We start from the raw sequence: 15,195 nt of genomic DNA, 5'->3' as shown, positions 1-15,195 counted from the left end.
GTGGCTTAGCGGTTAAGTGCACGAGCTCCGCTGGTGGCGGCCCGGGTTCAGATCCCGGGCGCGCACTGACGCACCGCTTCTCCGGCCATGCTGAGGCCGCGTCCCACATACAGCAACTAGAAGGATGTGCAACTATGACATACAACTCTCTACTGGGGCTTTGGGGGAAAAAAAGGAGGATGATTGGCAATAGATGTTAGCTCAGAGCCAGTCTTCCTCAGCAAAAACGAGGAGGATTAGCATGGATGTTAGCTCAGGGCTGATCTTCCTCACAAAAAAAAAATATATTATATCTGAATTACTTCCAAATGACAAATGCCTAAAATTGTCTGAGTATTTTTTGGTGTCTACACTTGCAGAGTGAGGCACTACATTCAACAGGAACACACTCTGTGCATCCCTTAGTCGAGGCCCCTGGCTCATTGCACTTCTTCTTGCATTTGAAATGCTGCTCTTCATCTTGATGTCTCTAAAGATATTCAGCTGCTCTTTAGGAAAACCGTTTAACTTCCCAATAGCTTTTCTATAAAATTCATACATGGAGAAATTACTAACTACATGTTGCTTTGTTTCCTGCATACCAAGCAAACACATCCTCACAGATTTGACCATGTATTTATTAGAATAAAAACAAAATAATGTGGTCTTCTACTCGGATAATATCTGTTTGGCTGCATGTTATTGTCTAAAACTACTAGTGACATTGATAATAGTGAAGACCAGACTAGAATTTCTTTTGTGATCAATGTCCTTACACACTTTCACACATTTCCCTCCTGTGTGTGTGTGCGTGCTCTCAGACTGCAGCTCACACGTACTAGGGACCCTCCCTGGCTCACACACCAGCTGGGACTGGAGGCAGCAAAGACAAGAGCTGCCTGCCCCTGCCCTCTGGGAGGCTGTAGTCTCCTGGGACGCATAGACATCGAACAAATAACTACGCACATTAATCAGGCCACAGGCAAGCTACCACAAGAGCATCATAACGCAGGGCAGGTACCCCTGTCTGGGAGGTCTGGAGAGGGCTTCTCTAATGCTGCATTTTCGAGGAGGGTTGGCCGGAGTGAGAGCAGAGTGTCCCAGCAGATGGAGGATCACATGCAGAGTCTCAGTCAGGAGGGGTAGAGAGCCCTGTGCTAATGGCCAGTGTGGCTGCAGCTGCGAGTGAAGGGGCAGTTGAGAGGATAACACGAAATGAGGCAGAAAGACAGGAGCCAGATGATGCTGAGGCCTGACAGATTGAGTTAAGGGTTTTGAACTTGATGCTAAAAACAGTCAGAAGCCGTTAGCTGGTTAGGAGCAGGGAACAACCCACTCAGATTTGTGCTTTGAAAGCCTCTGGTAGCAACATAGAGAATGGGATCCTTGCAACGCTGTGCAGTAGAGACCATTATTCTCTTCCTTTTACAGGCTTAGTGGAGTTAATAATCACCCGAGTGACTGGCCAGCGCAGGCACAGCCTTGATCTAACCCAAGACTCTGGCACAAAAGCCCCAACCAAACCAATCTGTGTCTCAACCCATTTGATTTGCTTGGTTTTGGTCTGGCACAAAGATGGAAACCCTCCCTAAAATCCATTGTGCTGTATATACGCCGTCTAGTCAACCAGCATTACATACACACCAGTAAATTATGTCACGTGTGTGCGCGACTATTGATTGTATAATTCATCTTAATGCTTTTGCTTACGGAAAGTCTCAAACATATACAAAAGAGGAGAGAATAGTAAAATTAACTCACCACGCACCCAGCATCCAGCTCAACAGTTGTCAGCTGGTGGCCCTGCACCCCACCCACTTGCCACCACACTCATCTTGGGTTATTTTGAAGCAAATCCCAGACACAATATTGTTTCATCCCTACATATTTCAGAATTTTTCTCTAAAAATTAAGGACTCTTTTTTGTTTAACTTAACAGTAATAATCTTTCACATCTAAAAATTTTAACAAGCATACGTTAACACCATTAAAATACCCGATCAGTGTTCCATCTCTCCAGCTGGTTCATGAATTTTTTAACCATTTTTTAACCATCTAAGTTTTTTCTAATCTATAGGTCCCCCGTCTTTTTCCTTTTTCCTTGCACCAAGTTCCCTGGATTCGGCTGAGTAGATCCATGGTCACCTGACCGTGTCCTTCAGTTCCCTGTATTCCTGTAAACTGGTAACTAGATCCAAAGGTCTGATAAGATCCAAGTTCAATTTTCTTTGCAAAAATACATCACCAGTGATGTTGTTGGGCTGTCTATTGAGTGTGTCCCAATCGGTGTAAAGTGTATACATGGAGTCACATCTGAACTTGTGAATAAACACATGCGCGGAGCCTCTCTTTGGACTTTTACAGAGGTCACCCTATTTATATCTTGGCAATTGCTCATTGCTTCGAGATTCACAAATACACAAAATTATAAATACAGTTGCTGCCATTCTCCACTAAAAGGAACCAGGGCTTACTGGGAAAAAAGACTGATTGCAGAGCTGGGCAGAGAAAGCAGGAAAGGGCCTGGAGGCTCGTGGAGCCTGAAAGTTCAATGCACTCTGAGAGCACAGGACCTGTCGACAGCAGCAAGCAGAGAAGGGACACTGCCAAAGTCTGAGACAATCAAGCATCAAAATAACAGTAGTAGCGGACTGTGACCCACTGAATAAAAGATAATTCCGGAGTCCACACCAATGTGAACAAAAAGAGAACAGTCGTCCTTACTGTAGAAAGCCAACTAATAAATAAGAAGGGATGATGGCTTGACAACCATTGCAATAATGAGAATTCTCTGCACTATTCTCGCAGCATTTCTGAAAGTCCAAAATTGTGTCCAAATGAAAAGTTAAAGGAGGAAAATCTAAGGAACCGTATGTGTGCCTCACCTTCCTCACTGGTCTCCCCAAAGCCCCAAGAAGTTGGGGGGTGGATCCTGAGACTTAATGGGAGAAAGCGGGTCACCCAGGCCCTTTCTTGCCACGCTGGCCGTTAGCCACCCTCAGGACCGTTCTCAGAACACAGCGCCAGCATTGCTCCTGCTAAAGGATCCGCTGTTTTCCTCATTGTTTTGAGCGCACTGTTGTTCCTTCCTTCCTCACACCTAATGGGGAACCTGGAGAACATGACAGAAGGCTAACCGTACTGGGCATCAGATGGTGTGGTGAACCACAGCTGGTCCATAAACGCCCATGTTTCTATATGGCTGTTTTTGATCAGTGTACCTGAATTTCTTGCTGGAAATGACATAAACCCTGAAAGCTGAGGGACCATCTGATTAAACGCCGAATTATAACATCAGTCTCAGAAGAGACTCAGGGACCCTCACCCAGTAGAGTGCTGGGAATTCAAAGCTCCAAGTTTTAAGTCTCCGATTTGCTCCTTAAGTAGGTTACTTGCTCGGCCCAGATGAAAGATGAATTTATTCCCTGATTTTACAAGAAGGTTGGGGAAGATGGAAGTGAGATGATCTTTAAGTGCTTCAAGGGGCCGGCCCCATGGCTTAGCGGTTAAGTGCGTGTGCTCCGCTACTGGCGGCCTGGGTTTGGATCCCAGGCTCACACCGATGCACCACTTCTCCAGCCAAGCTGAGGCAGCGTCCCACATACAGCAACTAGAAGGATGTGCAACTATGACATACAACTATCTACTGGGGCTTTGGGGGAAAAAAGGAGGAGGATTGGCAGTGGATGTTAGCTCAGAGCCAGCCTTCCTCAGCAAAAAGAAGAGGATTGGCATGGATGTTAGCTCAGGGCTGATCTTCCTCACAAAAAACAATAAAATAAAATAAGTGCTTCAAGGCTCTCTCATGGAATGGGCTTCACAAGAATCCAGCAGACTCCATATTCTTGAAAATGATGAGCCATTTAATTGATCATCCAAGTCAGGTCACTTCCGAAAGTGAAAGAGAGCTATTAAAAATTTCTCCAGGTTAACAAGGTAAACTGGCATAAGGTCACCCTTCTCTATCGCCAGATCCTGTAGACTATTGGAAGAAATGTTGGCGACTCCCTCAGTTATTCTAGAATATGCTGCCAACCCTTTAAAGAGAGCAGGAGGCAGGTTGAGGATGGAGGAGGTTTCGAGGCCTCAGTCTCCCCACACCTTCGCCCCACCACTGACTTCTTTCCACAGATGAAATCACTCCACTGGAGTCCTTGTCTTTGAGCGTTTATTCCTAAATAATGGCTGGGTTGGCCAGAGGGATTAGGATGGATCAGGTTGAGTCTCAGAGGCAGAAGCACCAGCAAGGGCACCCTGGGGCTTTGTGTGTACAGTCTGATCCCTACCCATTGTTCTGTCGGTCTCAACTCCGTGCACACGCATCTCCATCATTTATGCACATGAGACGGGCATATGGACTTGAACATATGCATGCCTCACCTCTCCTCCTCAGGAAGATTCCAGAGCTTCTGACTGTACAACAAGGACCAGTGGGACAAACTCGTCAGGTCACTGGGACAAAGGTGAGGGCAGTTCCTTACCTCTCCCTTTACTAATTAGGCCCAGAAATTCTGTCCCTCTGTCTGCTCCCCTCCAGCCCCAGAAATAAACCCCCTCTTTCAACCTGGACTTGTCGTCTTAGAGAGCCAACAATCTTTACCCATCCTTAGGAAGCACCAAATTGCACCAGTGAGGGGGTCTTAACCCGCAAATCTTGGTCTCAATAAGAAGCTGAGGGCCTGCCCCGTGGCATAGCGGTTATGTTCACAAGTTCCACTTTGGCGGAGCAGGGTTTGCCGGATCCTAGGCATGGACCTACGCACCGCTCACCAAGCCACGCTGAGGCGGTGTCCCACATAAAGCAGCTAGAAGGATGTACAACTATGACATACAACTATCTGCTGGGGCTTTGGGGAGAAAAAAGGAAAAAAGGAGGAAGATTGGCAACAGATGTTAGCTCAGGGCCAATCTTCCTCAAAAAAAAAAAATACAAAAAACCCCAAAACAAACAAACAAAAAAGCTGAGTTTCTCATAAATAATGGTTAAACCGGGGTCTGGAGCTAGACTGCCCAGATCTGAACACTGACTCTGCCACTCATGAACCCTGAACAGATGACTCCATGTTTCCAAGGCTCAGTACCCCCAACTGTCAAGTAAGTGATATACAATCTTGTTCCCAAACTGCAACTTGCAAGCCGAGTTGAGAAAGAGCATTCTTTAGTGAATCTGAGTGAATGCCTCTCTGAAAACGCTGTACTGCAGTGTATCTTGGAAGTTATATGTAAGAGATCCTTAAGACCCAGAAGTAAGAGTGTTTCTGTACAATGTAACTTCCAGGAATGGAAGTGAGGGATAGAGGAGTAATAACACCACCATCTCAGGGGATCGCCACCAGGACTAATGGGATAATCCATGCAGAATTGTTCACACGGGCCTGGCATATAGTAAGAGTTCAGTGAGTGTTTGATCATCACTAGTATCTGTCCTACCACAGCTATGGTTGAGTTAGAAAGCAACTAACTCTTCTGAATTAACTAGAAATAAACTCACAAACAAATGAGTGAATAAGTATTATTCTAAGACAAAAAGCCGTTGCCATGGCAACATAAATGTGCCTCAAATGAGGCTTTGTTCCTGTCCTTAAAAACATAAGTCTCAGAGGGTGGCCAGCTGAGGTTTCTCGGCACCCATCAAACGTGACATTGAGTCGAAAGTGCCTTAAGAATCCCCAGGGAGCTGAGGAGGCTGCTCAGGAAACCAGCCACCAGCAGCTCTGCCAGCTCCTTACGTTGACCTGAGAACGATGTTGGAGGGTTGTCTGAAGGGGGCTGAGGAGCGAGGAAAGTTCTTTTAATAAATCCGATGAAACCAGCAAAGCCGTTAGAAGTGGAAAAGCGGAGGTCATCTCTGTCCTCAGGGCCTTGTTCAACGAGTGAGTGAGCACAAGCCTGCTCGGAGGCGTGAGTAAGCACACCTCTGGTTGTCATTCATAATATTTATTTTGGAAAAATATTTTAAAAAGGAATTTCTTCATTAACAAAACAGTAAAAAACTCAAATAACATTTGCACAATATTCCATAAATACATTTATATACAAAAAAATATAGTCACATAGACCCGAAGTGCCTTTGTACATATTTACCAAAAATTTAAATTATAAAAAATGAACATCACAAAATACTCAAGCTTTACAGATATCATGAAAAATATTTTTACAAGTCCAAAAAATAACACACACTTTTTTTCCACCTAGAAAAAACACATTTTAGTATCAAAAAGGACGATAAAGGCAGTGTTTGTGATTCTAATTCAAGAAAAGACTGGCTCATAAGAATCCAAAATATACACTTCAGGCAGTGCATGCTTCTTATGTAGAACTTAAGTCCATTCATTTAAATATATATTTTTTAAAGAGCAACTGTCCATAGTGCAATGGGAGCGTCGTAGGAAGCAGTGCAACAGGCATCCTCGAACACCCGCTGAGCCCGCAGCCTGCTCGTCGCGTCACTTGCTAACTTCAGGAAGAGAACCAGCTCAGTCTGAATTTAGTTTCTCAGCAGCAGTCCGTGAAGGGGTCTCCCTTTCCTCTTTCAGCAGCATTCGTTGGGGCATATATCCTTGGAATTTTATTTATTTTAAGAGAAACAGGAATTTTGCCATATCACTTCCATTTTACACCTAGAAGAGCCCACCAGACAGAACGGGAAGTTAGTTCAGGATGGGGACTCATACAATCTGACTGCTCCACCTGCTCTGTCCCACGCAGACCCAGAGCCACGGACCCTCTGCGCACACTGACCTCAGTCGCTATGATGCACTCGTCCTTCTCCTCTGATATGACATACACCGACTGGTACTTCGTGTCTTTTGAAGTGGAATACACAGAGTCTGGCCTTTTTCTTTCAGATGCTTCTCCACTAAAAGGAAAATGAAAGGGAACACAATAAACTCATGAAAACATTTCTGAACAGGAAATGACCAGAGCTTGGAAGAAGACACACAGCTGGCCCCCAGCCCAGCCCACAGAACCCCCGGGTGTCAGGGTGCCCTGCCCAGCTGGCTCCCGCATGTCCCCTCTTGGCCCACAGCACGCACCCCCTGAGTGTCGGGGTGCCCTTCTCCTCCCCCGCAGAGCCCTGGGGCTGGCACTTGGTGTCACGCTTGCTGTGGGGGTCCCTGACGATGGTGTCATCACCCTTGAGGTCCTGCACCAGGTTGTAATCCACAGCCGGGTAGCGGGCCTTGAGGCCGTCCTTATCGGTGGCACTGTGGTCTCTGTGGAAGTCGGCCTTCTTGTTGGTGTTTTTGACCTGTGTGGCCCCAATAATGCTGACGGAGATGTCCTTCTCTCGCTGGCAGTTGGCCAGGTTGTTCATGGTCTCCGTCTCCCCCCGGAAGGGGTCAGCAGGGGGCCGGTGTTTCTGCAGCCTCAGCCGCATGCAGACCACCACAGCAGTGCAGCCCAGCAGCAGCATGAGGACAAGGACGACACCGGCACAGACAGCTGCCCAGGGGAACGGCCCAGGCTGGCCCTCCACGTACTTCTCGGTGAGGTCCACCACCACAGGGCCGGGAGGCGGCTCAGGGAGCAGGAACTGGCAGTTGGGACCCCCGTAGCCCTGGGCGCACTCGCACAGGTAGCGGCGGTCCCTCTCGTGGCAGGTGGCCCCATTGTGGCAGGGTGCGTGCTCGCACCTGCTGACGGGGGCGCTGCAGTTCCTGCCCGTGTAGCCGGGCGGACAGGTGCAAGAGTACTCGTTCACGCCGTCCCGGCACGTGCCCCCGTTGGCACACGGGGAGGAGGCACAGTCATCCACGTTGTCATCACAGTGCCTCCCAGAGAAGCCGGCCTGGCAGCGGCACAGGTAGGCGTCGCCAAGGTCCACACACTGAGCGCCTGGAACACAGGACATGAGCAGCCGCTCGTCACCCAGCAACATTCTGAAGTGTCTGCTGTGTGCGGCCACTGCCATGAGCACCCCCAGACACGCCAGAGGCACAGGACAAGCACACAGCCACGGCCTAAACTAGGTCGCAGCTCAAGGCGACATATCCTGTTACCTCAAACGCGAGCCCATTGGGAGGAGTCTGGTCTAGCTTGATAAATCATAAACAACACGGGCTGACATCTCCTGAGCAGTGATGTTTGACAGGCCCCGTGCAAAGGCTTTGCCCGCATGACAGTGTTCCTCTTCACAACACCCCAACAGAGGACCCAGTTCACAGATGAGGAGACTGAGGCTTGAGGAGGATGCCATGCTTACCCTCAGTTACAGTCAGTGAGAAGAACGGGGACTGAGAACAGAGAGAGAGGAAGGAAGCAATGGGAGGGAGAGGGGTCCTTGTCCTTCCAGAGCCAAGTCTACTGAACCGCCAGTGACTCTGCTCCCAAAAATAAAGAGCCGAGGCCTCTACTGGTCCAGTGGATGGACACAAGCAAAAGAACGAGCTTGACCCCCAAATGGCCACACCCTCTGTGTGCCACATGGAGAGCAGAGCTAAAATGATGCTTCTCCAGTGTAAGACTCCCTTGATTATCCTGTCTGGTGGTGAGGCTCCAGAAGCTTTCAGAGTGGTCAGGCCTGTCTGGGGCCCGGCTCCCCTCCCTATGAGTTTGCTTGGGGAACCCCGCCATTTGTACAGGAGCAGGAGTCTCCGTCAACAGACCACACGTCCTCACGCACAGACACACCAGACGGCTATGTTTGGGTGACAGAACCGAGCTGGGCTTCCCTCCAAAAACAAAGTAGCTGGGTTGCCATTGGCGTGTGATCCGCTGAACGTGGCCCGTTCCAGGCACCCGAGGTGCAGTGTGACCTTGAGCAAGTCATCTCACTTTCACCTCAGGCTTTCCCTGTGGAACGTGAGAATAAACGCTCCTGCCTGCCTTTCTTGCCCTGGCCATTTCCAGACGCAAGGAGACACTTTCTGTGTAGTTTCTGACTGTTCAGGTAAGAGGGCTCCATAAACTCAAGGTAGCTTGCAAAGCAACGTACTTGGTTTGAAATTAAATTCACCTGCTTTCTAAGGCCTTCTTATCAGTGTTCACCACTCGACACAGTCTCAGAGCTACTGGGCTGCCCTCTCACCATTAGAACAGGGCGAAGAACTGCAGGCATCCATCTTCTTCTCGCAGTTAAAGCCAGAGAAGCCCGCGGGGCAGTGGCAGGTGTACCCTCCCTCAGGGTTGTCTGAGCACCGGCCCCCATTGAAGCAAGGGCCATCGGCACACGCCATGGCACTCAGCTCGCAGATCCTGCCGTAGAAGCCGGGTGGGCAGGTGCAGGAGTAGCTATTCTCGAGATCCTATGCAGCAGAGAAGATGAAAAAAAGCTTTCTAAAGTTGCTCTAAGAAACCCACTGTCCGCACACAACCAGGGCTCCCGCTGGTTCATCAGGAGAGCCCCGCCACTGGACTCACCCTGCAGCTCCCTCCATTCCTGCAGGGGCTGGTGCCGCACTCATCGATCTCCGTCTGGCAGTTGGCCCCCGTGTACCCCGGCCGACAGGAGCAGGTGTAACTTCCCTGGCCTGTGTTGGTGCAGGTGGCCCCATTCTTGCAGGGCTTGTGGTGTGTACAGTAGTTCAGGTCTGGAGGGGTGGGGACAGGAAGAGGACGAGAAGGGATGCTCGGGCTCAGACTCACAACGATGAGACGGGGAAGCCCAGGGCTGCCCGGGAGGGGATAGGAGGCTTACCCTGGTTGCAGAACAGTCCCCCCCAGCCTTCCTGGCAGTTGCACTGCCAGGGCTGCTGGCAGGTGCCATGGAGACAGCCTGGGTACCGAATGCACTGGTCACAGTACCGGCCCTGCCAGCCCACTCTGCACCTTAGGAGAGAGCAGGACAGTCGGACGCACGCTGACGTCACTGGGTTCACGGCACACATTTCCCATTCCCGAGAATTGTCTTCCAGTAGCTTTACTACTGCAGGTTCCCAACCAGGCCCAACTGTGGAATCTCCTTGGGAGCTTTAAACACACCAGTGCTGGGTCCCCCTCAGAAGGTCTGACTTTTGGGTGTGAGGGCAACCAGGGCAGCGTTTCTAGAGACCCCCTAGGTGACGCTAATACATGCACAGTCTGAGAACCACTGAACTAAACGCTCTCATTTTCTGTGCTAGCTCTTTTTAAACTGCTACCTGTAAGTTCCCATCACCACTGAGGGGCTTAGGTAAATGTCAACCCATGACCGTACATACTCCCATGTATTTACTACCAGAATGCCACCTTCCTCCCCCACCCCCACTAATCTTACCTGAGTCTTTCAAATGATCACCTAGAGATGCTTTACAAACACACCAGGTATAAAAAGGAAAACAAGAAAAAAAGCAACTTCCGCCAACTTACTTGCATTCCCCTGGCCTGTCACAGAACCCATGCTGCTCATCACATCCTGGCAAGCAGATTGCTGCAAGCAGAGAAGACACAGGGTCAAGCCCACCCCAAGAGCTGCCCACGGAACAGGCTGCTGCTGCAGGGTGGCCGGGACAAAGCTCGCCTAGCCCGACCCTCAAGCTCAGCTGAGTTAATCTCTGTCTGTGGAGTATCGACCGGTCCTGCCTAGTAACTGTGGACTCCACTCGGCTCCTAGGATGAGCATTCTTCTTAACACAGGGGCTGAAGGACAAAGGAGCACGGAAGCCCCCACCCCCAGCCCATCCCCTTTCTTCTAAGAGAGGGTCAGAAGTCCTTTCCCCTCCTCCTCCCCCACTTCCCAATTCTATGCACAAAGCTCCACCTCTTAATACCCAGAAAGTGTGTGTGTAGATAAGGGTGGACAGCTGGTATGCAGAGTACCAGGGCAAGACAGCTGCTCTATTGTCTGCTCTCTCCCAGCAGCTGCCCCAGTGCAACAATACCGGGCTCCCCTCGCCCCCAGTGCCCCCACCCTCACACACACCCCTAGTGTGTACACCACACACACACATACACACACACACGTGCGTGTGCCCTGTCCACCAATGGGAGTGAGCGTGCATCCCTGTGCCTATCCCGGAGAGATCTAATCGATGGCACGCGCGAGCTGGGGGCGGGGAGAGACTCCAGTGTTTGAATAAGAAGAAAAAAGTTTAAGTTTATGGCTACCCCACAGTGCAGAACAAGAGGGAGGAAAGCCAGGAGGGAGGAAAGTAGGCAGGCCAGAGGTCCTGGAGGGGGTGAGGAGACTGGAGGCTGAGGCTTCCAGCGGGCTTCCTCAGCCTGGTTATGAAACTCATTAACAAGCTGCTCCACAAGTTTTTCAGACAACAGAGCCGGCTCAGGCCAAAACAGAGCTCAAGGGAGCTCAAAGGAGTGCTCGAAGAGCTCATGGAAAGCTGAGCGACAATGATGCTGGATGTGAAGACCTACCCTCACCTCCAGGCACACATCAAAACTGAGCAACTGAGAAAGTGCACCTCCTGGGCAAGAGGTTCTGGGCCCACAGGAGAAGGACTGGAGGTCTCCCTCCTCCGGGGCAGAAGGAAAGTCCGCTGGGGTTTCTGGGAGCTCCAGCACCCACCCAGCCCTTGACTAGAGGGAAATCTGACACATGGGTGTGCAGGGTGTCAGTGAAGCCTCAACAGGCTGGAGAGAGGCCGACCGGGGTCCAGCTGAGCCAGGCCCTGGAGCCAGTGGGTCCTCACAAGCCCCCTACTCCCCCTGCCCCAGCTTCCTGCATCCTGCACTGCAGCCCTGCCTGCCTGGAGACTCCCAAATAACATGGCAGCAGGGCCTATGTCACTTTTGTGGAGGTATTTCTTTGCCAGGCAAGGTGCTACGTGAGCATCCACACAGCAGACTGTGCCCAAGACGTGGCAGGTGGGCCCTCCCCATGCAGGCCTCGAAGACTCAGGCCTCAACCCATAACCTCCTCTGTCCATAGACCCCACGAGTGAAAACGTCACTAACAGTGTGTGTGCATCACGTGGAATATTTGCAAACACGCTTGCTCTGTGGAGAGACCAACCATAACAACTCCAGAGAGAAAATGACACCCTTTCCAATGAGATGCTGTCACAGCAAAGAGCACTTGGCTTAAAGCAGCCCCTATACACAAACTCTTCCCTCTGTTCCTCCCTTCCTTCCTCCCCTCTCTCTCCCTCAGGCTTACTTCCTGACCCCTGGCCCTGTCTTACTTCCTGACCCCTGGCCCTGTCTCCAAAATCCTCCCTGCTTAAGAAAGGCAGCTTTCCATAGCAGAAGTTAAAACGTCTGAGTTGACCCCAACTCCGCTGGCTAACTGTGAGGTCTTGGCAAGTCTCTCTGGCTCCCTGACCTCAGTCTCCCCATCAGAACATCTTCCCAGTGCTAAAGTCCCAGGATCCCAGCAGCTCCTGGATTACCACCCCGCCCCCCACTCCCTGGGAGCTCTAGCTGGGAAAGACACAAACTGAGGGAAGTGGCACCCGCCCACAGGGACTCACGTTCGGTGCAGTACTGGCCTTTCCAGCCTGGGTTGCAGACTTTTTCCCCTCTCTCCCCGCAGGTGAAGTGGCCAAAAGCGTCGTCTCGGGGACGACAGAAGACAGAGCAGCCCTCCCCGTAGTAGTGCTCATCACACACGAAGCGGTAGGAGTACTTGAGGTCCGTGCGGCCACTGCTGTGCAGGTCCTGGGACCACTCCTCACCCACCGTCAGGTGCCGCTGCGTGGCCAGACGGCTGATGAGTCTCTCCGGGTTTTCTATGGAAGAGGATGGAGAACCTAGAAGCTTGGGACCGATGGGGAGGTGGAACAGATGCATTCTGCAAAGTTCAGAGGCCAAAGACCCTCCACCCCGAACCTCCTGGAGGATATGCAGAATGAAAGACGGAGGAGTTTGTTTCTGGGGAGATATGAAGTCAGATTCATATTAACTGGGGGAGCAGTCGACACAGTTTTGGAGTTTTCTGGTTTGTTTTTACCTGTTGCAAGGTCGTCAGGAGAATCTGTGTGTAGAGCTTCAATGATCAGGGAGAAGGTGCCCTGGGAGAAAGGAGGAGACATAAGATGAACCAGACAGGTTTGCATTCGGCACAACCAAGTCAGTAAGGACTCCTGGGGGCAGATCAGAGCCCTGGGGAGAGGTCTCTGCACATCTCCGGCCTGTTTTCACTTTCCTTAAGGAAATGGAAGAACTTTTTAAAGACTGCTTTCTTGACGTGTTTTTTCAGCCTGTTAGTACAGGATATCACGTTAAAAAAAAAAAAGACTGCGCGAGAGCAGGCAGAGAGGAGGGGGTTGTCATCAGTCATCCGGGGATGGGACGACGCAGAGGGGCTGGCGGCTGCCTCGCTGCAAGGCTAACTGTACAACCAGCCCGTCCAGGGGCAGGGCACCTAGAACTTTCCCACGAGGGGCCTAGGTTCGGAGTCCGGATACGGAAATGTCCCGGGCCCTAGGCCTCTGCTTCATCCTACCCCGGCTGTCACCCCCCTGCAGCCCACCCGGTAGTCCAGGGCGTGGAGTCAGTGCCTCAGGCCTGGCCTTTCCGGCCGCCGTCCTGCTGACCGCGACGCCCACTTGCCCGGGCCACTCCCGGTGCGCTCGACCCCCACCGTGCGCCCCCCTCCCACTGTGCGTCCGGGAGCGCGGCACGGCCGCCTGGGCCTCTCCCTCCCACCTGACCAGCCCCCTCCCCCACCTCCCTGCCCGCTCCGCCCCGTGCGGCGCTCACCGGCCAGGTGAAGCCGAAAGGGAAGCGGATGGGGTTGCTGAAGGCGGGGTCTGTGCCCGCGCCGTCTGGCAGGCTGAAGGAGTCGACGCCTAGCACGGGCGTGACGGCGCTGCCGTAGGTACAGGGCGGCTCGGGGGACACGCTGGCCTGGTAGTGCTTGAGGCACACGCGGAAGAAGGTCTTGCAGGCGCACGGCGGCGGCCCCGTGCCCCCGCGACAGCAATTGCGGTTCCCCATCAGACCCTTCTTGTTGACGAACTCCTGTAGCTTGAGCTCGAACACCCCCGAGCTCCAGACCTGCGCAGGAGGGACAGGAGCGTGAGCGCGCGGGCCAGGCCGGGGCGCGGGCGTGGGGGCCGGGGGCGCGCGGAGCCCGCACGGCCGTGTTCACGGCGGTGCCCGCGCTCCGGTTCATCGCTCCCGGGACGCACAAAAGTGATCCGAAAGGACTGACGGTTTGCACCACCAGTCCTGCTCTCCGCCCCCTCTGCCCTGTGTCTTGCCCCGAGCGGCTGGCACCCTGGGTCCCCTACCTGACACCACAGGGCTCCGGGGCACCCCGCTGACAACCTACCTGACAGCAGGGCTCCGGGGACCCCACCTGACAACCTACCTGACACAGCAGGGCCGAGACCACGGCGAGGGCCAGGGCGCACCGACGGCCCATGGTGACCGCTTGACGCGCTGTCTCTTCCCGTGTCTCCCCGGGATCCTCTTCTTCAAACAGCAGGGAATGCCAGGGGGGTGACTGTGCCCCCGGGGGCGTGGGCAGAGAAGCGCCGCCGCCTTGCCCCAGGCTGGGATAATCGGGACGTCGGTCTCCTCGAGCCGGCTCTGGCCCCGGCTCCTTCAGAGGCCGAGGTTCTCTAGATCCGCCCTTGGGGGCTGACGGCAGCTCTGGGGATGCACCAGGAAAAGGCTCTCGCGGAGACAGTGCTACCGCAGCGGCAACTTTCGGTTTTCCTCCTTCCTTGCAATCCACGGGTAGTTAAGGGTCGTCCGCTTCCTGGTTTTGTCTTAAGCTTCTCCGCAGGAAAGAAAAGGGAGAGAGGGGTGGGGGGGTGGGGGAGGGGGGAGAAAGCGTCCAGATATTCAGCTTAATTCCCAAAGAGCTGCAGAGGCTCCCTCCGAGTCCGGTCAGAAAGCCGCGGTCTGGAAATCCTACCGGCGAGGCGATAATCCCGGCCCGGCGGGGCGCGTGGAGGGACGCTCCGGGTGCGCGGCGCGCCCTGCAGCCCGGCCGGGTCACTCGGCGGCGGCGGCCACGCCGGGAGCACTCCGGCCTCGCGTCTCCTGTGCCACCGCAGAGATACGCGTCTTCGGGAGAAACCCAGCCAACGCCATCCAAGTAAACACGCACGGGATCCGGGGGCCCGGGTCGTGGGCGGAGGCCTTGCGCCTCGGCGCCCGTGCTCGGCAGCGATGGGCCTGGCCGGCCGGGGCTCCGCGGGTGCGCGCCGAGGACCTGGCTCTGCCGGCGCCGCCGCCCTTATATTCCGCCGGCCGCCCGCATGGCTAATGAGATGCAAATACGCAGCCCCCCAATCTGGCTAGAGCTGTCACAAAGGAGCCACTTTTCCAAACCCTCCTCTCAATGGATCGCCAAATGGTCAGTGAGCTGTAAAATGTGCAACCCTC

The 15,195-nt window shown here is 53.0% G+C and overlaps 1 protein-coding gene across 3 annotated transcripts; it reads right to left on the bottom strand.

Annotated features, from left to right (window-relative positions):
• Nucleotides 1-5,900: 5,900 nt before the first annotated feature.
• On the bottom strand, nt 5,901-15,195 carry DLL1 (delta like canonical Notch ligand 1). Of its 3 annotated transcripts, XM_087424989.1 has the most exons (12): nt 14,723-15,193; nt 14,171-14,579; nt 13,558-13,854; nt 12,806-12,866; nt 12,327-12,584; nt 10,270-10,330; nt 9,620-9,750; nt 9,343-9,512; nt 9,011-9,227; nt 7,017-7,818; nt 6,721-6,838; nt 5,901-6,599 (listed from the first exon to the last, which is right to left on the bottom strand). In XM_087424989.1, the coding sequence occupies exons 2-12, from the start codon at nt 14,222-14,224 to the stop codon at nt 6,594-6,596; spliced, it is 2,175 nt and encodes a 724-aa protein (XP_087281115.1). In that variant the 5' UTR covers nt 14,225-14,579; nt 14,723-15,193; the 3' UTR covers nt 5,901-6,593. The 3 variants fall into 3 exon arrangements, with proteins under 3 accessions (XP_087281115.1, XP_087281116.1, XP_087281117.1); XM_087424990.1 differs by having other exon boundaries at nt 7,117-7,818; nt 14,171-15,195; XM_087424991.1 differs by lacking the exon at nt 13,558-13,854 and having other exon boundaries at nt 14,171-15,193.

The sequence above is a fragment of the Ceratotherium simum genome, chromosome 38 (genome assembly GCF_057802395.1).
Source record: "Ceratotherium simum simum isolate JZ-2026a chromosome 38, ASM5780239v1, whole genome shotgun sequence".
NCBI classification, from domain to species: Eukaryota; Metazoa; Chordata; class Mammalia; order Perissodactyla; family Rhinocerotidae; genus Ceratotherium; species Ceratotherium simum.
Note: the sequence above shows the minus strand (reverse complement) of the source record. Positions and strands in the feature narration are given on the sequence as shown.